Source organism: Hemicordylus capensis, chromosome 1 (genome assembly GCF_027244095.1).
Source record: "Hemicordylus capensis ecotype Gifberg chromosome 1, rHemCap1.1.pri, whole genome shotgun sequence".
NCBI lineage: Eukaryota > Metazoa > Chordata > Lepidosauria > Squamata > Cordylidae > Hemicordylus > Hemicordylus capensis.
This window is the reverse complement of record NC_069657.1, coordinates 267,191,307-267,215,100: the sequence shown is the minus strand read 5'-3', so window position 1 is coordinate 267,215,100 and position 23,794 is coordinate 267,191,307. Positions and strand designations below refer to the sequence as shown.

At 43.8% G+C, this 23,794-nt stretch overlaps 2 protein-coding genes across 4 annotated transcripts in view; one reads left to right on the top strand and one right to left on the bottom strand.

Moving 5' to 3' along the window:
• Positions 1–18,930, bottom strand: part of COG6 (component of oligomeric golgi complex 6) — a 46,741-nt gene extending 27,811 nt beyond the window's left edge. Inside the window, exons 1-6 of one of the 2 annotated variants that reach the window (XM_053284976.1) lie at positions 18,608–18,930; positions 14,575–14,878; positions 9,598–9,741; positions 6,812–6,883; positions 5,064–5,122; positions 1,048–1,159 (exon numbers count right to left, since the gene is read on the bottom strand). In XM_053284976.1, coding sequence (XP_053140951.1) covers positions 1,048–1,159; positions 5,064–5,122; positions 6,812–6,883; positions 9,598–9,741; positions 14,575–14,751 — 564 coding nt within the window. In that variant the 5' untranslated portion in view covers positions 14,752–14,878; positions 18,608–18,930. The remainder of the gene's footprint in view (positions 1–1,047; positions 1,160–5,063; positions 5,123–6,811; positions 6,884–9,597; positions 9,742–14,574; positions 14,879–18,607) is intronic. The other variant, XM_053284977.1, reaches the window with a different exon arrangement.
• Positions 18,931–20,537: 1,607 nt separating this feature from the next.
• LHFPL6 (LHFPL tetraspan subfamily member 6) overlaps positions 20,538–23,794 on the top strand; it is a 29,661-nt gene continuing 26,404 nt past the window's right edge. Inside the window, exons 1-2 of one of the 2 annotated variants that reach the window (XM_053285010.1) lie at positions 20,538–20,844; positions 22,627–23,242. In XM_053285010.1, coding sequence (XP_053140985.1) covers positions 22,846–23,242 — 397 coding nt within the window. In that variant the 5' untranslated portion in view covers positions 20,538–20,844; positions 22,627–22,845. Of the gene's footprint in view, positions 20,845–21,359; positions 22,054–22,626; positions 23,243–23,794 lie in introns of those variants that run through there. The other variant, XM_053285011.1, reaches the window with a different exon arrangement.

Sequence of the window (23,794 nt, the reverse complement as noted above, 5' to 3'; positions counted from 1 at the left end):
TGCTGTTCAGGTGCATAGGCAAACGGTGATTTAATTAAACCAGGAGGTTATTTATTAAGACTGTGTATGAGAGGGAAGCAGAAAGAGGAGGAGATCATGGCTCAAATAATGGTGGCTGAATGTGGCCATTGAGTTTCCCAGGAATACAACCAACGTAAAGTGTGCTACAAATAGACATTATTATAGAATTAATAAACATAGAATATCTATGATAGACTAGAATATATGTCTATTATAATTTAAGTCTCTATTATAATATAAGCATAAATCTTGAATAGACTAGAATATCTATGATGGAAAAGACTAGAATACCTGTCTTGTCTTTTCCATTTTGGGACACAAAACCTATTACTATGTTTAAAAGCATTTATTTTCTGGCCATGAGGACTGCAAACTTAGGCTGTTAGTATGCAAGACATTTCTTTAAAATATATATTTCTAAAGAGCCTTGTAGCGTCATGTTTCCTTTTTCCTGTCCCAGTATACTTGCACGGATGCAGCCCACAACCCACATTTGACTATGACTGTGACACATTTCCATATTTCCGGGGGGAAGGAGAGTGGGGGGGGGGCGCAATTTCAGTGCTTGCCCCGGGCGCCGTTTTCCCTAGTTACGCCTCTGCATGCCCGTGTTGGCATGCTGACACCGGTGACACAGCAGGTATGGCCAGCAGTTGAAAGAGGGGCCATACGTTGCACTCCTAACCAGCAAGAGCTTCATTCAGGGGCTGGGTGCAGGAGAGGAGAAAGGTGTGGCTGAAGCCTATTCGCACACCTGCTGCACCCGCTGACCTGTTCTGGTCTCTTGCCTCTCACCTCAAGATTCCTGGAGCCTCTCTTACTCATGCACTTCCACTCCAACCAGATGCTACACAAAGGGCAGGGCACTGAAAAATCCCTTGGCATGTACCCGGGTGCCCCACACTGGGATGCCTTGCTACAGCGGAAATCTTCATATGATACAAAGCAAAGTGATCAGTAAAATCGGTTCTACATAATGTTCTAGAGTCTTGTTGTGTTACACATCTGCATACTCAGGATCCTTACCTCTGTAATAGGCCCATCTCTTGTCCCTCGAAGGACTTTTATTTCCTCCGGAGAAAGCTGGAATTCTGCTATGAAAGCATCTGCTACTTGTGCTTTCAATTCTAACCTCTGGCTGCAATACAAAGGATGACGTTGCTTTAGCGTACTTCCCATTTAGTTAACATGTGTTTTACAATGTATGTTCTGTTTCATGCTGCCCAAAGTGCCCTGTCATACTCTGCTTGCATGGATGTCTTAGTAAGTTTCCATATATATCTGCGCTCAACTCCTGTTTTGGAAGCAGAAAAGACTTTTCTGGCTTTTTCATCCACTTATGGGCTGCCCAAAGAGACACAACACAATTGCACACGAGAGCAGAAATCAGGTAAATATAGGTGGGAAACCTAATATTTGTAAGCTGGTTCACCCCAGCCATGTGGAGAATCTCCACACCGCCGTGCTGAGACACTAGCTCTGTCTGAGCCATGTCTCAGAAGCCACTGAGACCAGGCAGGGCCATGTGTGCTGTCACAGGGAAGCACTGTACAGTGGGAGAAGCAGCCTTGCCCAGCTCTCGCTCTCTCTCCTCTGTAGCAAAAACACACAGAGGACGTCATCGGAACTACACCAGTCTCAGAGCTCTGTGGTGGCCTAGCCCAGCTCACCACTCAGAGGAGTGGGAGAGTCAGCAAGGAGATGATGGGGAAGCCCAAGCCAGCTCAAAAAGAAATGGGCAACCACCTACTGGACTAAGGTAAGGTTCCGTGACCATAGAATATGTTTAAGAAAGAAACTGGCCAGCTTTTATGGTACCAGAATTCTGGTGTTCTTCTGAAATCATTAGGTAATTCCTTCGTTCAATGTATCCTCAAGACCCAAAATAATGCAGCATTTCTTATAAGGGGATACTATCCACAAATGTTTCTGTATCAGATATAGACTTGGGACTGACTGATTCACAGGAATAACAAACTGGTTAAGTTATTTTCTTACAAGCTAGAAAACTGGCTGACGTCCTCACTAATGGTGTGCATGTGCAGTGAGAAGCACATGCACACAGCTGAAGGCTCAGCTTCTGAAGTGCTGATACTCGTGTGTGAGTGATTTTCATTGATCTTCCTCTGCCAGGAAACACTCCATACGGCCTTCAGGATCACAGAGCCCCCAGGGAGCTACTTCCAGGTCACATGGAGTGCTTGCAAGGGAAGGTGGGGTTGGAGAAAATGGTGCCCCACCCATGCAAGCATTTGTGCTCCAGAGGCAGAGTCACTAGCAGCACACACGTGGGTTATTTTTTTTGCTGCACGTGTGCAACGTCAGTGAGGATGTCAGCCACTCTTGATTTTTAGACAAATTTGAAATTGGAACCATTACACAGTTCTACCTCAAAACAGAAGATATATATGCAAAAGTGGGGTGGGCGGGAATGCAGAGATTGAAATACAAATGGAGTGACTGCGGTGAGAAAAATATGGAAAAATTGTCTTAATGAAATTACCATTTATCAGCGTAAGGAAAATATCTCTCTCTCTCTCTCTCTCTCACCTCTGTCTCTATCTCCCTTAAGTTCTGTATATATTTGTATACAGAGCATAACCAATCTGGTTTTAAAATAACTTCATGAAGTTGTCATTCATCTCATATCAGTATCAGCAAGAACTAAAGTGCCTAATAAACAGAGGCTGATTAAAACAGAATTCACAACACCCTCCCTATATGTAAATTTACACATGTAATAGCAGGTAGAGAAGTTTTCATGAAGACAGAGAAGAATCTCAACAAGTATAGAAATTATTTGGCTATGTGTAATATGCTTACAAGAGACAATGCAAGCAGAATGTGTCCCTGGAAATATCAGTATTACAACCGTACTGATGATAAGTTTGCTTTTCTCTTCTGTTGAGCTGTTTATGCATCAGACACAGGACTATGTTGTTTTATTTTCGATTGTCTATTTTTATTTTTTTTACTGCATTTGAAAATCATACATACACACACAACAATACTGGCTACAGTTGTAATAATTATAGGCTTATGTCCCTCATTAATTGTGACTGCAAAATCTTATTAGCAGTCTTGGCTGAGAGGCTGAAAGGAGTAATCTCAGAGTTGATCCATTCAGATCACACTGAGTTTATCCCACTTAGACAAGGAGTAGATCTGGCAGTCGCTGAAGTGATGCGCTCGCTCGCTCTCTGCTCAACACAGAGAAATGGCTGTGAGCCAAAAGGTGGCAGCATCTTGAGACAAGAGTACAGTGGGAGAGAGGAGGCGAGGCAAGGGAGGGAAAGTGGGCAAGGAGGAGCAGCAGCCAAGAATATGGCAGTGGTGAGAAGGAAATGTAAGAAGGGGCCCCCCAGCCCCTTATACTAGGGCAGCCCTAGGCCAGGGATGACGTGGGATAGGCAAGAAAAGTAAGAAGAGGAGGAGAGAGAAAAAGAAAAAGCCAAGGAGATGGGGAGCAGGGAGAGAGCAAGAGGAGCGCCAGGGAGATAGAGGGGATGCAGGGAGAATAACATCAGGAGGATGTGAGAGGGAAGGTTGGAGTGAATAGGGATTAGGCATGGCTCTCCTCCCTTTCATCCTGACACGCCTCCCATACACTCTGGCCAGTTGTCAGCCTTTCATTTCTGTCACATGGATCCTCCAAGCTGAAGCTTGAGGGAAGCAACGTAGCATGACAGAAATGAAAGCAAGGACACTGGCCTTTTAAAGAAATATCTTCTCCTGGAAATAGTTTTACCATACAGTATTTTGGCCCACTAACGAAAAGTATCCAGCAACCCATACCACTTCAGGACATTAACCAAGCAGCCCCTGCTGACCATACTGAAAGCTCTCTTAGCATCCAGCAGTACAACCACCTATGCCAAGTGTTTATACAACCAACAAGGTAATAACATCAGACAGAATAAACTGAACATCTGAAAACAATTGCCACGTGACTTTCATTCTACTGGCCAAGGCAGTCAAATAACTACCATTATTCCTCAGTGAGTAGAAACTAACTCTCAGACCACCATCACTTGCTACCTTTTTCTGTTCTGTCAGCGTCAATCATTGTGCTAATTACAAATGAAATAGCATGATAACAGCTTAAATATTAGTGACTATGTATTTGTTGAGAAGCCTAAAAACCCTAGAACTATGTCTGTTAAAGGCTCAGAAACTAAGCAGGGAGGAGTTTTCAGTGCTCAGAATCAGTGTTCCCTCTAAGGCGTGCGCGCGCTCACACATTTTTTGACGTCCACTCAGTTAATTTTAGATCCTGCTCGGATTGAATCAGGAAGATCCCACTGAATCCATGTGCACACACACTGCCTTGATCCTGCCGCTCAAAACAAAACTCATTCTACACACAGAATGGAAAAAAATTAGAGAGAACACTGCTCAGAATGTGTTATGCAGAGCGACAGCTAATGCAACATTATCTCATTTTCTAACTGGAGAACACACAAAGAGGGGACAGAAGGACTCTAGACCCTTTCCTGATGAGGTATATAGGAAAAGAATTTAAAGTAGGTATTTGGAGAGCAACAATGAGGACACCATGCTGAAGTTCAAGGAAGCATACACAAAAGACATCAAGCAGAATTTCTTTCAAGTGTGCCTTGTGCAGTGATGCAAAAGGAATACAAAGCTGCATACTGAAAAAGGCCTCAGTGACATTCATGCTTTACATCCTAATAATCCTAAACATTTGTTCTGGTGCCTGTGACTGCAGCAATGGTGAAACATTTTGTAACCCTGTGCTGACACCACAATTACTTCTCTGCATCCTAAGCATGTTCAGGCTGACATAGCAAGTCTCAGAATCAAGCTGTAAATTCCATTTACTTCTCATGCAACACCTTTAAAAACTACAATGCCATCTTACCACATAATGCCACATAATCCAGAGTGAATCACGACAAACAGTTGTGTCAAAAAGAGCCATGGAATCAGTCAAAAGGTGATCTCATTCAATGTAAAAGTGGCAGAATACACAAAAATATGCTCATTTTAGCTAGAACATAACCAAAGGGCTAGATACATACTTCTCTGCTTGAAGTTTAGTTGTCTTTACTATTAAATCCTGGGTTTGCTCTTTGGCTGCCTGGAATATAGACCAGAATATTTAATTATTATTGTATCACTTTTTATTAACATCTCAAGGTACATTTCTAGTGGTTTCTTTTCAGTCTCATTACAAGCCACTTCAATATAGCATTGTGGTCTATGTTTGGAGGAGGGGGTGAGGAGAAGGTTGTTCTTAGAAACAAACAATTTTACAATTAAAATGTTATATTAGTGATTAAATACACATTGCACTGCTCCAAAGACAAACTTCAAAAGACCTCTTCAGTGCACAAAAGGTATTGGGCTATTGGTGTGTCATCTAGTGAACACAATGTGACATCTACAGAAAAGGCTGAAGAGTTGGTATAAACTTCCACTATGTAGGAGGGGGAGTGTTATGTTTGTGAAAGGATGGCCGATTTTAAAAATACCTTTTGTAACAGATACATTTGCATGGCAGGTACAGAAAATTTGACTAAACATGGAGTCAAGGCTAATGTAGTTTGTATAACACCTAAAACGTTAAATCATTTGGTTAAATCCTGCTTGTATGATAACAGATGTGAGGGGAGGGATTGTTCTGTTTGTGAAGAGGATGAGGGCTGGTGTGAGATCAAGGGGGTAGTGTATAAAATTGAATGTGTGGAATGTGCAGCGTTCTACATTGGAGAAACAGGAAGGCCACTTATGAAAAGATATAAAGACCATCTGGCTGATATGCAGCATAATAAAAGTCGAACAAAATTGGGTGATACATATGTGCATATGCTTGAGTGTGTCCATCATCAAGTTCGTGATTCCTGGACCAATATGAAACCAATCCGGTATAGTTCTATGGACACATAGGGACACTTCAACTGCATAGTTTGTGATGATGTCATCCACCCCAATTCAAGATGGCGGACACATGAACATTTGAGACGCAAGTGGATGAACTTATGAACTGCCTAACTGACTTGGACCAAATTTAGTCCAGTTGAAGGGATACTGAAAGGAAAGCAGGCAGATTAGTTCTTACTAGAACATCTTGTCTATTATCCATTTGCTGCTTTTGGTTCTCAGACACTGAATTTAAGTGCCTTCAGCTGGCATGGTAAATGGAACACTGAGGATGTGTATCACACCAAAAAGTGTGTTCAGTTTTAATTCTACAATTAATATTTTTTTCAGAATCCAATTTATTTGTTTACTACATTTGTAGACTGCCTTGCTGATATCTAAATCATGGCTAAGTTAACGACTATATTTTTCTCATCAAACTGGCTATTATGGTTCATTGAAATAAATGAGCTTCTGACTCATGGAGCATAAGAAGATAACTTATGCAGATTTAAAAATAACTTGGTGCACCAAATAAAGTCACCTTCCCAGACCCAGAGCTTCACAACACTCTGATGTGCATATATAGCTCTTGTGCATATGGATTATCCCATTATTTGCAACAGATGGAGCAGATCCCTGAATACCAAAGGGATACCCACACAAATTTGCTTCCTCAGACATTAGCATTCCCCTTCAGTAAGGGGTCTGTATGTACACTAGAATTCCTCATATACAATAAACAATTCCTCATATACATAATTCCTCGTATACATAAGAATTCCTCATATACATAAACAATATCTTCACTGACAGCAAAAGTCAAAAATTCTATTAAAAGCACCATGTCATTGAAAACACAATTTCCAAGGCAAAGTACAAGAGATTGCTCCCCTTTTAACAGTACCTTCAAATGATTGGTCATGTCCTCGCAGCAGTTACTCATAGTCTGCACATCTTCATTTATGCTTTCAAGCTCCTGAAAGAGCATAAAAATAGACACTGCTGCTCTAAGTTTTTTTAAATTTATCATATTTTTATACCACCTGATATGTGCATCTCTAGGCAGTGTACAGAATTTAAAACACAATATAGAACAGAGTAAAAACAGTTAAAATTTCACAAAATAAAGTAAATACAATCTCATAAGATATAAACAAATTAAAATTTAAAATTATTTGCAGTTAAAAGCCTGAGAAAATAGGTGCAGCTTGGATGTCTTCCTAAAAGGAAACAGAGAAGGAGATACTCTTATTTCAACAGGGAGCATATTCCAAACCCCCGGGCTAGCCACAGAGAAGGCCCAGTCCTGAGTCGCCACCAATCAAGCTGCTGGCAACCATAACCGGACCTCTCCAGAAAATATTAATAGGTGACAGAGATAATGACAAAGAAATTTGTCAGGGTCTCTTAAATACCCTGGCACTTTGTATTTTGCTCAGAAACATATCGGCAACCAGTGCAGTTCTTTTAAAATCAGTATTACATGATCCCTTCAGGTTGTCCCAGAGACTAACCTGACTGCTGCATTCTGTACCAATTGTCGTTTCCTGACTACATACAAAGGCAACCCCACATAGAGTGAATTACAGTAGTCAAGCCTGGAGGTTACCAGCATATGCACCACTGTTTTGAGGTCATTTACCTCAAGAAATGGACGTAGCTGACATATCAGCTGAACATGATAAGAAGCACTCTTGGCCACTGCCTCAGCCTGAAAAAACAGAGAGTTTTGGATCCAGGAGCACTCCCAAGCTATGTACCTAATCTTTCAGGGAGAGTGTAAGCCCATCCAGAACAGGCAGATCTAAACAATCTCTCAGGTCCTGACCCCTCACTATCAGTACCTCCGTCTTATCTGGATTCAACTTCAGTTTGTTATTCCTCATCCAACCCATTACCACCTCCAGGCAGGCATTTAAGGAAGTTATGCCATTTCCCGATGAGGCTGATATGGAGAAATAGATCTAGGTGTCATCAGCATATTGATGACACTGCACTAAACCTCCTGATGATCTCTCCCAGCAGTTTCACATAGATGTTAAAGAGCACTGGAGACAGCATGGAGCCTTGCGGAACTCCAGACTTTAGTTCTCGCTTTGCAGTCTCCAAGCAAGACCATCTGGAATCTACCAGAGAGGTAGGAATGGAACCACTGTAAAACAGTGCCACCCAATCCCACCCTCCTCAAGCGATCCAGAAGAATACCATAGTTGATGGTATCAAAAGCCACTGAGAGATCCAAAAGGATCAGCAGAGTCACACACTCTCTCTCTGTCGATAGCTAGTTAGAGATCATTCATCAGGCTGACCAAGGCAGTGTCAACCTCATAGCCAACCCATTGAAATGGGTGTAGATAATCTGTATCATCCAAAATTGCCTGGATCTGAGAGGCGCCCACTTGCTTAATCACATTGCCCAACAAAGGAAGATTAGAAACACATCTGTAAATAGCTAACGCAGAGGGATCCAATGCAGGTTTCTTCAAATAAGGCCTAATAATAGCCTCCCTGAGACAAGAAGGCATCCTGACCTCCCTCAGATAAGTATTTATAATATTTACCAGACCCTCTCTGATAATACGATTACCAAATGAGGTAAGCCAAGCTGGTCAAGAGAACTGGGATTTTAGTTGCCTAAAATGCCAGTATACATAGGCTCAATTCAGACATAATGAACAACCATGGTTTTCAGCTTCCACATCTCCCTTCTCCTTTTGGGCAAGAGTGGAGGAGAGGGGAAGTGTTTACTTTCCTTCTGAAGTAAAGAACAGTTCCACAATACAATACAAACCCATCAGCAATATATTTTGGGATAACAATACTGGATTCACTTACACTGTTGTGATAAAGATTATTCAATTGGGAAGTGTTTGAATTCTTAAGAGGAAAAGAACAATGTAAAATACTAAGGGCGAGTCACCTTAAGTGGCGCAGCAGGGAAATACCTGACTAACAAGGAGAAGGTTGCCAGTTCGAATCCCCACTGGTACACCTATATCGGGCAGCAGTGATATTGGAAGATGCTGAAAGGCATCATCTCCTACTGCATGGGAGGAGGCAATGGTAAACCCCTCCTGTAGTCCACCAAAGAAAACCACAGAGCTCTGTGGGCGCCAAGAGTTGAAATCAACTTGACAGCACACTTTACTTTAAATACTAAGGGCACAAGCCTACCAACATTAAGCTAATTTAAATAATTGATTTCAATTGCAGGACTAAGCTCAAGCTTCACTATTCCTGTTGAAATCAGTGGGACTTTAAAGTGCTCAACTTTGGCAGGCATTCTTATTATTTTAATTTTTCAGATAGTGTTCCTGAACTGCCTTTCTGCCATTTCTGATGCAAATGACAATGTACACAAGTAGTATAAGTGGAACTCTTCCATATATAAAAAACAGGTTTTTAATATTTTGACTATACACATTACCGCATTTGCCAAGTTCTGTGCTCCTTAATTAAAGACATGCACACATACAAATTCTAAGGATATGAAGTTATCAACTTCATATACTGAAGTTATCGAACCCTGATAATGTGTTTTAAAAACCAAATACATAACCTATTGCACATAGCAGATGACACCAAACTGAATCACAGCCAGTACAGAGTGGATTTGCCTTGAGAATACTAGTATATTTTACGGTCATCTTCACACTGGACATTTAGAGCTAATGAATTACAATAACATACCTCCTTCACTTGCTTGAAAATGTAGACAAATTCTTCATTGATGGCTAAGCTGCGATGCTCAATATCCCCACGCAAATTTCTTCTGGTACGCAAACTATTTTCCACAAAAAAGGCTGAAAGAGCCTTGAGCGCTTCTAGCATTTCCTACAAAAACATTTTAGAAGCCATATTGGTAGGTCATACAAAAATGATTTTTTAAAAAAATTCCAAGGACATGTGACATCAGAAGAGATACTACAGAAGAGCCTTCAGATACTATTCATAGCAAAAGGTATCCTACTGTGTGAACCCATTGCATTTAACGCACGTCAGAAATTGTTGTTGTTTTTAAATCAACTAATTACTTGCAACTCTAAACTCTGATTAGCATAGATCAGGACAGCACAACTTCAGCCCTCCAGCTGCTTTTGAACTACAACTCCCAGCATCCCCAGCCACAGTGGCCAATTGTCAGGGATGATAGGAGTTGTAGGCCAACATCTGCAGGCGGGCTGAAGATGTGCAGCCAGGGCATAGACCAAATCCAGGGCCCTGATTCAGCTCTAGGAGCACACAATTAACGGATCCAGACAGGAATACCCATTCCTATCCACAGCAAAAGATACATTTCTAAACAGTTCAGTGGTGCTCAAAGGACATTATAATACAGATATGTAGTGACATGATCCTCTCTGGATCTCCTTTGCTGGTGTAAAGCATCGTTCCGGTTGTGAGCCATGGAATCTCTAAAATGTTCTTCCTCAAGCAAAGGTTTGGGTTTTTGTTGTTGTTGTTTTTAGCAAAACAAGCTATTTTAATAACCATTGTGTTCTGAACATATTGTCTAAGGAACAGCTGTGTGCACTTCAAATTCCTGACTTCCAACAATGTCATCTGGTCCAGTAAAAGGTAGCATCCTTATTTAGAATGTGATTAATCATCAGCTAAAAAAAAACTAAACACCAGTAAACCAGAACTTTTTTTGAGGGGGGGGGGTGGAATCTTCAAAAATAAAATAAACCACACAAAAACCTTGCCTCCACTTTTGGCACAACAAACTAAGCACTGTGTATTGTGAGAGAACTTGGATTCATTGGAATCTAGCACAAAACTATGGGACTGAGGCATGGCTTCTTGGTTTTTTACATGTGGGCTACGATAATTATCTTTCAAATCACATCTCTGCACATAGCCTGCACTGTTCAGGTCAAATCCAATGTTCCATAGCACTAACATTGGCACAAAAATGTAGGTCTGAGACATGGATCCTCATGGTTTTTATCAGAGATGTGGGCTTTCGGGGGAAATTTCCCACGTAAATTTCTCTTTCATTTGCATAAAATTTGCATTAATTTTTCTCAACAAGTTATTATACAAATTTTCCTCATGTCCTACATTGATTGTGATATGATCTGGCATGTTATTTGACTTATTTATACAATTGTTTAAAAACCCAAATACCTCCTTCATATTAATGTCCCCTGACACTGTAGCTCCAAGGTTTTTCAAGTAGCCAAGTAAATTTTTTACAAATGGGAATTTTTCCATGGAAGAATAAAGCATAAAAAAATTCTCCACACCACTTCTCTGGTTTTTACATAGCAATTTTCTGTACTGATTGCATCATAAAAAGCATGGTTCCATCATTCCACCAGTGACTTTTACAGTTCACTTTGTGTGCTCAGTTGATAGCTGGGATTAGATGGTGGACGTTTGTTCTGTCTGTAAAAACCATGAAGATTCATGTCTTCAACCTACATTTGCAAAAACCTACATTTTTGCTCCACACCAGCATCACTAACTACTACTACAAATATTTATATACCGCTTTTCAACAAAAGTTCCCTAAATGGTTTACATATAGAAATAAACATAAATAAAGATGGCTCCCCCGTCCCCAAAAGGGCTCACAATCTAAAAAGAAACACAAGATATACACCAGCAACAGCCATTGGACCACTTTAAAAAAGGTGCTTCTTTGCTCAGTTAGGAGGGACACTAAGTGCTAGATCTTAGACTTTCACAATGAAGTGCATGGGTAAATGGACACATGGGCTGTGATCTATGACTAGATAGTGGATTTTTGTGGTCTGCAAGTAACAGTCATTAGATGCCTCAGATGTATGTAAAACACAAGGAGGACTTCTGCCTTCTCATAATTTTCAGTTATTTTTATAGTGTAACTGACAACTGACAAAGATGTGCACTAGGATTTGATGGTGGATTTGAGGTGCCACCATACAAAAACATGAGGATCCATGAGATCTGTGCCTCAGATCCATCACTAGAGTGCCAGGAAATGCTATCTCTGCAGTTATCACAGTACAGTAAGCTGTGATTGGACAGAGGATTGAGTCCATCTCCATGTATCTGCTCTATTTAGTTTTTGCACCAGGCCAGTACAACAATGTGTGTGTGTGTGTGTGTGTGTGTGAGAGAGAGAGAGAGAGAGAGAGAGAGAGAGAGAGAGATTTCCTAGAGTGCCAGGAAATGCTATCTCTGCAGTCATCACAGCACAGTAAGCTGTGATTGGACAGAGGATTGAGTCCATCTACATGTATCTGCTCTATTTAGTTTTTGCACCAGGGCAGTACAACAAAGTGTGTGTGTGTGTGTGTGTGTGAGAGAGAGAGAGAGAGAGAGAGAGAGAGATTTCCTAGAGTGCCAGGAAATGCTATCTCTGCAGTCATCACAGCACAGTAAGCTGTGATTGGACAGAGGATTGAGTCCATCTCCATGTATCTGCTCTATTTAGTTTTTGCACCAGGGCAGTACAACAATGTGTGTGTTTGTGTGTGTGTGTGTGTGTGTGTGTGTGTGTGTGTGAGAGAGAGAGAGAGAGAGAGAGAGAGAGAGAGAGAGAGAGAGATTTCCTAGAGTGCCAGGAAATGCTATCTCTGCAGTCATCACAGCACAGTAAGCTGTGATTGGACAGAGGATTGAGTCCATCTACATGTATCTGCTCTATTTAGTTTTTGCACCAGGGCAGTACAACAAAGTGTGTGTGTGTGAGAGAGAGAGAGAGAGAGAGAGAGAGAGATTTCCTAGAGTGCCAGGAAATGCTATCTCTGCAGTCATCACAGCACAGTAAGCTGTGATTGGACAGAGGATTGAGTCCATCTCCATGTATCTGCTCTATTTAGTTTTTGTACCAGGGCAGTACAACAGTGTGTGTGTGTGTGTGAGAGAGAGAGAGAGAGAGAGAGATATCAAATCATAGATCTCATCCTTGCCCATGGACTGCACAAGAAACATCTTTGATCCAGCACTTTATGCAAAACCAGCTGAGACATGGATTCCCATGGCATTTACATACAAAAGCTCAAAATCCAGCATCAAATCACAGATGGATGTGAACCATAACACAATGCATTTGGGGTGATTAGGTCATCGGGATCCATGCCTCAGAGCTAGGTTTTGCATAAAGTGCTGGATCAATAGCATTTATGATGCAGTGCATAGACATGGATATGACTGTAGTACAGTATCTTCATGTAAAAACTATGAGGATTCATGACTCGAATTTAGATGTTTATACCATAATGGCACCACGAATCATAGGGTCCATATACATTCTACAGTAGTTCCCACAGAAATTACATAGTCAGTGACAATCTCAACCATCAGACCTAGTTCTTCACACTTACTGTTATCATTCAACTAATCGTGTTGCTTAAAACAGATGGATTAACTAATGAACATTTATAAAGTGTACAATCAGTAGCTCTGAACTGCTTCACACATTAATGTTTATCACTTCATTACTGTGTAGCATCAAGAGATGACTTACATGGGAGTGAATGTGGCCATCACTTTCACATTTCCTTGCATCATTTTGAATGCAATACTTTTTAATTGAGCCAATTCACATTCAGCTGCCAGTCATCAAGTGTACAGTTCTCAGATGTAAAACAGGGCCAATGCTTGGTATGAATACATCTGTTCATACAAAGCGTTGAAAGTATATTAAAATACTTTTGGTAGTTTGTTTTACTGTTTTATTGTTAAATCTGAATTTTGTAAGCTGCCCTGGGACTTTCTGCAAAAGTGCAGAATATACACCAAATAACTAAATAAATAGTCATAGGCTCCTTTTCACAGAGATTGTCTGTTTTTCAGTACCTGCCCCAATTTTTAAAAAGAAAGGAAATGTTGTTTGGTTTTGAGAGAGCCCTTTGGGATGCCTTAGAATAGTTAACTTTCCTTCTCCCCCCAGTTTCTTCATCAACTAAAGGTTGCTGAATGTGTTTGAGCTGCAGCCATATAGTAATGAGTACAATCAAATCCATTGTGAGGTCAAACATTCATAGGGAACTGTTCTGGTCAGTTTAACTAAGGAGCCCTGACAGTTTCAGAAGCTGGTGCTAGGTGTGAGCTATTTGCTGAGGGGAAATGCATGTGGAGTTCCAGGAAGCATTTCATTGGACAAGGTGAGAAGCCTCCTTTGGTCTCATCTAGCAGGGCTCTTTTTAAAGAGGGTGCTGACTGAGGAGGAACAATCTCCAAACAAGAGCTGTTCAGGAGCAGTCAGCCTTCTGCAGTGAAAGTTCTCTTTCCCTAGAGGCTGGATGGCCATCTGTAAGGGATGCTGTAGCAGTTTCCTGAACTGAGCAGGGGGCTGAAGACCTCCAAGGTCCCTGCCAACTGTAACAATCGATGAAATAATGTGCTATATTATTGCTTATCGGGCAATATTATAAATGCTGATCAGGCAGTGATCCTTGGCGTGTTATAGAAGTAAATGGGATTGCGCCAGAGGAAGTAATTTAGAAAGAGGGGCTACAGTAGTCTCCATCACCCTCACGTTTCTGTTTTCATATGGAGACTGCTGGCGAGCATGCGAAGGCGCCAGCCTGCGGAGCCAACTGGAGAGAGGATGGAGTGGGCTAGGCAGGCTGCGCGTCGGGAAAGACGCCACCCTAAGAAACAAAAAAGGTGGGGGGGGGGCTGCACATTCTCCCCCTCAACAGAGGCAGCCAGCCAGCCTCAGCCGCTCACCTTGTCGGCTTCTAGCCGCGTCTCCAGCACTTTGCGGAGCTTACGCGACAGCGGGTTGGGCCCGGAGCCCCCCGCTAGCCCTTGCGAGGAGAAGCCCGCCGTGCTGGAAGCCCCGGCCACAACCGGCTGTGGCTGCTGGTGCTCTTCAGGCGCCGTTGCTGCTGCTACTGTCGCCATTTCCCTTCCTTTCCTTTTCCCTAAGGCTGCGGTGGCGAAGGCGGCGACGCGACCCGGATCAGGAGTGTTGCTGCACCGATTCCCCCTACTCCCGTTCTCCCGAAAAGAGTAGTTCCGCTTTGGCGATCTGCCCAGTAGAGAAAAGCCATAAAAATAAGGGGCGGGGTAGGGTGAGGGTGGGGGTGTTTTTTCTGTCCCTCTAGGTGGCCCCAGCACGTAGACTACAGTTTGGCACATGGGAAAGTGAAACACAGAGTACAGGAGATCGCCCCTAGCAGCATCTGGATAATAACAGTATATTATAAGTCTTTCGATGCTGGTTCACGGGAGTATATGTCTTAATATATCTGCTCATGAAGAAGAAGAAGAAGAAGAAGAAGAAGAAGAAGAAATTCAATTATTAATGATTAAAAACACCCTGTTTTTCAACAGAAAGGATTCTCAAAGTGGTTTAGATCGCAAAAGGGATAAAAAAATGGTTCTCCGTCTCAAAGGTCTCACGATCTAAAAAGAAACACGAGAAAGATGCTAGCAAATAGCCACTGGAGGAAAGTTTATGCTGATCTGAAGAGGGACAGTTCTTCTCTGCCTAGTAAATATGAGGGACTGGGAGACATGACTGTAAAAGATGTCTCTTTTGCCCAGTCAACCAGTTGCCAACCCTCCAGGAATCTCCCAAACTATTGAAAGTAATCCTGGAGATTTTAATGGCTTGACACGTGGAAAAATATTCGGCGTGTGGGGATCCCTAGAAAAGGCTTGAGTAAGAATCGGCAACTCTAGACTCTTGGTTGTTTTTGATGCAGCAGAAGAGCAAGAAGAATGCCCCTTTAGTCTGAAAGATTGTTCATATTTATATAGTGCTTTGGGCTGTTTAAAGCACTTCACCTGCATTATCTGGTAGTCCTTACAACAATCCTGTTGTAGGCTAGCATGGACTGAGCCTCAGAGAAAATGATTGCCTTACCTAAAGCTATCTAGTGACTTCCTGGAGGAAAGATTCAAACTAGGGGCTTCCTGATTAATTGCTGAATAATCCATTTCACTACACCAGTACTTCTTTTGTCTCCGTTTTTGGAGCAGAAGCCAATGCAGTGTTAAAAGGGAAAAGAAAGGAAAGATTGTGCCATCGAGTTGGTGTTGACTCCTGGTGACCAAAGAGCCATGTGGTTTTCTTGGACAGGAAAGGTTTACCATTGCCTCCTCCTGTGCAGTATGAGATGATGCCTTTCAGCACCTTCCTATATTGCTGCTGGATTCTGACTGGTCAAAAGGTGACAAACACAAAATTGATCCAAATGACTGGCAGATTAATTAAAAACATAAAAATAGGAAGTTTTAAAGTTTTACATAAATCACAATCAAAAGTGCAATGCAAGATAACATGCCCCACTGTTTTAACCATTCTGCATTTGGTATTTTTTTAAATTTACCCTCACACACCACAGAAGGAAGGATGTTAAATCATGCCAAGGCTCACAGTGTTTTGCTACTGTGAGCATGGTAAGGTATTCAGCTGACATACCAATATTGTTTGGCTTTCCTAAACTAATATAATTAGGTGCCAGACTTAAATAATTTTGCTGTTCAACATCCATAATGTGCTGCGTAAGCATCAATTTTGCTTGATCGTTTCCCAGCGAGATCAAAAAGCTGGGAGAGAATCCATATGACTGGAGTTTATCCAGGGACTATTTCTAGACAAGCTGAAAATTGACAATTAGCTTTAGTGGGGCTAGGCCCATGGTGGGGTGGGGGGAGGGGAATTAACTTTAACCAGATATTAAAAATAAGAATCCACACCCTGGTCTCCACCCCCTGTAACCCTGTCTCTAAATGTAGAACCACATTTGGGACACAGTCAACTGCCTGAAGGACCGCTCTCAACAATTTTGTTATAATAACTTCCATTGCGGTGATGTTAGAATATGGCCTGTGCTGTCCACCGTACAGGAGCTGAGACATAGTTTTAGCCTCAAATAGCTTGATGGCTACAAGGACACAGTAACCTCCTCTGGATCGATAAAAACACAGGATGGCTGCAGCACTCCTTTGAGCAACCCGAGTAACGTGTTTGCTTTGGGCCTTCTGTGCCTATCCACGTGTGTTGCTGAGAGTAGGCTCATGTTTGCCCCTCTCCCTGGCGGCCCCTTGCACACATAAACCACACACCCTGTGTGTGGCATCACATGTAAGGAGCCTGGCCATCACCCAGAAGGGTCTGTGCTGCCCTCCTGAATTCATTTCCCAGACAACAATGAAGTAGGCTGGATGTTTTCTTCAGTCTCTCCCTTGCTCAGCGTTTGACATTACACACAGGTGGCGTGGCCAGCACCCAGAAGGGCTAGCACAGTCCTCTGGAGATTTCCCAGCCAGCTTCATTGTGGATTGGGTATCTTCTTTGTTCTCTTCCTCGCTTGGAACAAGGGAGAGAACAACAACAACCCATCCCACAATGAAGCTGGCTGGGAATTAGGCCAGACTGGAGCTCGCAGGAGAGGTGAAGGGCGAGCCAGGCAGCTCTCAGGGAGCTGGGTGGTTCAGGTTCATTGAACCTGTCCACCCAATTATATAGCATTTCACTACGCTTACTCCTTGCAAGGAATACCACACACCCAAATATTTAAAGCATTCTACCTGTTCAATCTTGACCTTACTGAAGTACTCCTGTGCAATTTTGATGTTTTAGGAAAGACCACAATCTTTGTTTTTTGGTAGTTAACCAATCATCGTACCTCTTACAATATGCAGCAAGATATTCCCCAGAGTGGATGGGGCCACTCTGGGAAGAGCACCTGCATGCTTGCAGGCAGAAGGTCCCTCCCTGGCATCTCCAGATAGGGCTGAGAGAGACTCCTGCCTGCAACCTTGCAGAAGCTACTGCCAGTCAGTGTAGACAGTACTAAGCTAGATGGACCAAGGTTCTGACTCAGTAGAAGGCAGATGTTCCCATGTAAGTGCTCATAGGGCTCTTTTCATCCCAATAGGTGTCTGCAAAAGGACAAGTGTATTGTCTGCATAGAACAATACTGATATATGCTTATTCGCTAATTTGGGGAAATGTAAGTCTGGTCTGTCCAAATATGCAACCAGAGAATGAAGGCAGAAAATAAAAGTGGAGCAAGAATGTAGCCCTGCTTTACTCCTTTTCATGTGGGCACAGGGTCAGTGAGATGCCCTTGAAAATTGCAAATTAAAAAATGAACTCGCAAACATGTCTTATCATTGATTGATTGATTAAGTGCCGTCAAGTCGGTGTCGACTCTTAGAGACAACATAGATAGAATCTCTCCGGGATGATCTGTCTTCAACTTGGCCTTTAAGGTCTCTCAGTGGTGCATTCGTTGCTGTCCATCTACCTTGCTGCTGGTTGTCTTCTTCTTCTCTTTCCTTCAACTTTTCCCAGCATTAAGGGAGCTGGGTCTTCGCACAATGTGTCCGAAGTATGATAGTTTGAGCCTGGTCATTTGTGCCTTGAGTGAAAATTCTGGATTGATTTGTTCCATAATCCATTTGTTTGTTTTCCTGGCTGTCCATGGTATCCTCATAAGTCTTCTCCGCCACCAAAGTTCAAAAGGGTCAATGCTTTTTCTGTCTTGCTTCTTCAAAGTCCAGCTTTCGCATCCATAGAATTTTATGTCTTATCATAAAAGCTTATAAATAAGGAGAAACAAATGCCTATTATAAGAGAAAACTGAGGGGGCACTGCACTCTTGAAATACCTGGAGAATGGTCACACAAAAGGGGACAGAGGGCAGAACTAGATCTAATGGGCTTAAGTTACAGGAGGGTGGATTTCAACTTAACATTGATAAACTTTAAAATGATAAGAGCAGTTTGGCAATGTGCCAGTTACCTGGAGGTGGGTGGGCTTCATTTTGCTGGAGGCTTTCAAAAGGACACTGGGCAGGGCAGGCATCTGTTAGGGATGCTCTAGCTGCATTTCCTGCTTTGAACAGGGGGCTGGTGTACAAGGGTCACTCCAACTCTATTCTTCTGTGATGCTATGCTGCTCAAGAGCTCTCAGTTTGCCTGGTCAACCAGGGCAGTTAGCATCTGAGCAATTTGCCAGTAAGACTGCAACGTTTATTATTATTAAAAATATTTGCAAGCTGCTTTCCCTGTTCCCTGTTGCCATTACTCCTCCTGTCTTCTCCTTAATTGCTGGTTTTTGACCTTCTGCTAACAAGAACAAGAACAAGAACAACAATATTGATAATAAAATTCAGCCATCCAACAACAACATTGATAATAAAATTCAGCCATCCCAGGTCCTTGGGAAGGACTCGGAGTCTGGATAAAACAAACCAGTCAATAACACCTGTCTGACTGTGTAAACAAGAAATAATAATAATATTATTATAATACATAATATATTTTCTTGTGATGTTATCATTGTTTTTAATGTTTCACCATGTCTGTAAATGTGGTACTTATTGTGCAGGGTCAGAACTCAGGAGATTTATTTATTTAATCAAATTTGTACACCGCCCCAAACTTTCATCTCTGGGCGGTGTACAATGATTTTGATCTGCCTGATTTTGATCTGCCTGTTCTGGATGGGGCCACACTTCCCCAGAAGGAATAGGTACACAGTCTGGGGGTGCTTCTGGACACAAACCTCTCCCTGGTGTCCCAGGTTGAGGCAGTGGCCAGAAGTGCCTTCTATCAGCTTTGGTTGATATGCCAGCTGTGTCCGTTTCTTGAGATAAATGACCTCAGAACAGTAGTGCATCTGCTGGTCACCTCAGATTTTGACTACTGCAATGTGCTCTGTGTGGGGCTGCCTTTGTACGTAGTCCAGAAACTGCAGTTGGTCCAGAATACGGCGCCCAGGTTGGTCTCAGGGTCATCTCAGAGAGACCATATCACTCCTATCTTAAAAGATCTACTCTTGCTGCTGATAAGTATCCTGGCAAAATACAAGGTCTTGATTATATAAAGCCCTAAACAGCTTGGGCCCTGGGTAAGAGAACGTCTTTGTCACTATATGAGCCCCACCCAGAGGCGTAACTAGGGAAAACGGCGCCCCGGGCAAGCACTGAAATGGTGCCCCCCCCGCGCCCCCCAACATACTACATCATACTTAGGTTTTTCCTCACAAGCGCCCGCTGCCGCCGCTCCCTGCTAAAATAAGAGCCTCCTCCCCCATCTCTTACAACTTTTAAACAAGCAGTCAGGACACATTTGTTCATCCAGGCTTTCAATTAGATACTGTTTTAACAATTTGATGGTTTTTAATAGTTTTGACGTTGCTTCACATCCGAAATTAGTGTAACGTTTTAACCTGTTTATTTGTTGTAGTATTGTTTTGTTGTAAACCGCCCAGAGACCTGCATTTTGGGCGGTATACAAATATGTCAAATACATAAATAAGAAATAAACCGCTTAGAGGTCGTTAGATGAAAGCCAGCTGGTATATTCGATGGAATAAATGGGATAAGTCTCCTTATTGAAGGAATAAAGAAGTAAGCCTCCTACGATTTATTATAGGGTTAATCCTACGATTTATCACAGGAATATATAAACAAATCAGCCTCCTAGATCTGAGCCATGTCTTTAATAGGGGGGCAGCCCTAATGTCCAGACCTCAGCGCGGCATTCCTGGCTTGCCCCACGCCCCTCCTCAGGTCTTCAAAAGAGACCATCTTCCTTCCCGCCCGCTACGATCGGGGAGAGATGCGCCCTCGCTTGCCTCCCGCCTCCTCTGCCTCCTCCCGCTCTTCCTTCCTTTCCTTGCCTTACAAGGCTTCGTGCGAGGGACCCCCTCCTCTCTCTGGATGGCAGGGGGCGGAGCTCCGCGCGCTGGGATTTGGGGACCCTGCCCGGCCCTTCCCTCTTAGAGCCGACGACGAGCGCGGCGGCGGCAGCAGCAGCAAAGCAGCAACAGCCCCGGGGACTGTCGCGGCTGGTCCTGCATTCCCGGGCCGAGTCGCCGCCGCCGCCTCCCGTGCACTGCCGCGTTGTCCTGCTCCTGCTCCTCCTTCTCCTCCTCGCCCCTCTGCTGCTTCGCGAGTCCAGCAGCTGGAGAAAGGCCGCTTGCAGCAGGGACGTCCATGTGTGCCCGGCGGCGGCCAGGATCCCTGGCGGCAGGTCAGTGGGAGCGACGGCTGAGGTTGCGGGGCGGGACGCGATTCTTCCTGTCGGGGGCTTCCAGCCCCCGCCACAGCCCGGCCCGAGCAAAAGCAGGCGAGGCGAGGCGAGGCTCTGCTTGCTTTCCAAGGCGGAGGGGAGGGGCCGCCTTGCCCGCCCCCCAGTCCTGAGCAGGGCAGGGTCAGCTCGAATCCCGTGCCGTCCCCCCACCCGAGATTTGCCCCTTTTCGAGGAGTTGGCGCGAGGGACTGGCCGGACCAAACTTCGCAGCAAGTCCAGCGCGGGCTAGCGGGGGGTGGGTGGAGAGCCTGGCACGAGGTTGGCATCAAAGGCCATGACTCATCACCTTTGGGTGCCCCCCCCCGTGGCCCCGCTTGACAGCGCGAGGGGAAGACTCTGCAACGGGCTGTGCTGGTCCCTCCTCAGTTCCCTGCCATTACAGCCTCTTCGGAATGAAAGGAAGCCGTCAAAAGGGGTGGAGGGGGGGGGGTGCGGGAGGCGCTCGTATCCTGCCTCTGTGAATCTGGCAGGGGTGGAGTGCTTAAGCTGGGCTTATTGCTTCACTTGTGGGGAAGGGGCAAGATTTGCGCAGCGATCTGCCAAGTGTTCTTCCCAAGGGTGCCAGATTCCATCCAGTCCACACAATTAATTCCCCTACTTTTTCTTTTCCATTGCTTGGAGCAGTCACTAATATCGTCAAGCCCTTTCCTTTGTTTCTCATGGAAGGCGAAGTGTTCCCTTAAGTTGGGGAAGAAATGTCTGTGCATCTCAGCCCCAGCACTTTTTTCTTAAGAGTTCCCAAATCTTGGACCAAAAAGCTTCAATCTGCTCTCCTGTTTATTGAGAGTAGCAGAGCAGGGCAAAGACCTGGCAGTTCCTAACTTCCTTAACTGTGGCTCTTTTGCCCTAATTGTTTTCTAATGATGCTTTCATAATATCACTTTGCTATTAACAATTTGTTTCCATGGAACCCAGCACTGAATTTGGCTGTGCACCAGGCTCACTGGACTGAGAGGCAGGTGTAGGTTTGCCAACTTTTCAACCGGTCACTGTAGCTCTGCCTTTGAATAGCTGCTTCATGCGCAAACCAAATCAGTTTTTCTCAGTACTGTGGAAAACTGGAACCTGCTGATTTCTGATGGATATCAAGCTGCTGTTAAAGACACAAGAGCAAGACAGGCCTTTTTTCTGAACAGTTGGCATCCCTAGGTGAGTTGATGACTGAACTGCTACAGTGCAGGTTGAGGGATATCTTTCCTGATTTATGACTGTGAAACATGTGGATCATCTAGGGTGAGATCTGGTAGTCATCCACTCACCCAGGGTCTTAAACTGTGACCCTCCTGCAGATGTTGGCCAACAACTCCCATCTTCCGTGGCTGCTGCCTGTTGTGACAGGGGTTGATGAGAGTTGTAGTACAACAACAGTTGGAGGGCTGCAGTTTGAGACTCCCATGCTGAGTCAACACTCACTTTCTTTTGTTCTATCTTCTTCCCACCAAGGCAGCATGCCCCCCCCCAAACAAAGAGGTCTGCTCCAGGGTTCCCTGTAACAGGGATTCCCAGATGTTGTTGAATACAACTCCCATAATCCATTTCAGCTGGGGATGCTGGGAGTGGTAGTCAACATCTGGAAATCCCTATAACAGGGAACCCTGGTTTGCTCCCATCCTAGTTTCCTTGACCCCACCCTTCCCACTCCATTACAGAAGCTGCAGGTTGTTATGATTTGATGTAGTAATGGATGTTTCTGTTTTATTCTTCTCTTTTCCATCACTGCAGCAACTGAGGAGGGAGAATCAGGAAGAGTAAGAAAACTTTCAGCCACACCAGAAACATTCCTTTCAATGATAGAAGAAGGAAATATGATGGCCCTTAGGGAAGATTGTGTTAGAATGCAAAGTTGTTGGGACTAAAGGCCTTTACATTCGACTGTCTCCTAGCCTGTACAGTACGTAAAGAAATTGTGACCTAGTCTCCTTTTTGTCACAGTTAATAGCTATGACTGGAAAAATGGCATCTAGCCTTACTTGCACAGGAGTGATCTGGGCATTTTTTTCCTTCCTCTGTGCTGGTGTCTCCTGCGTGGGGTTCTTCATGCCTTACTGGCTGCTTGGGTCCCAGCTGGAGAAATCCGTTTCCTTTGGCACTTTTCGGAGATGCTCCTATCCGGTACGAGATGAGAGTCGCCAGGTCACGGTGATGGTGGAGCAATGTGGACGCTATGCATCATTCCAGGCCATTCCGAGTGTGGAGTGGAGGATCTGCACTGTGGTGACGGGTCTGGGCTGTGGTCTTCTCCTTCTGGTGGCCCTGACTGCACTCATGGGATGTTGTGTGTCTGACCTCATCTCCAGGACGGTGGGCAGAGTGGCTGGAGGCATCCAGTTCTTGGGTGGTGAGTAACAGCGGACGTTTGACTCTGGAACCAACCTCCTGTCATTATGTATGCAGTTCCCATGCTGCTCCTACGCTTCCTGAATTGTTTTATTGGGTACTGTTACATTACACCTTATGCTTGAGCTATGCTGGGGATTTCATGTATTGATTGGACAGGTTCATGTTATCATTTCAATGGTTGATTATCAGTAAATCTGAGATCCATAAACTGCATGCGCTCCAGCGGTGTCATGTGAATTTGGATATTTTCATCGATCCCGGGTCCACGGCAAGACTGGCCTACATTTAACCAGGATTGACCAGCCGAGTTCAGATCTAAGATTAATGATCCTGGTTAAATGTCAGTTGGCCTAGACATGATTGACAGAAAATTTCTGAGCTCACATGGCATGTGCTGTGGGAATGCATGTGGCTCATGGATCTCTGATTTACCAGTAATCTGCCATTGAACTGATCATGTGAACCACTCCATTATAGTCTCACCCTGACCTTTATCCATAATTGGGCCCCAAAGCAGTTTACAGTTAAAAATCCACCAGAAAATACAAGA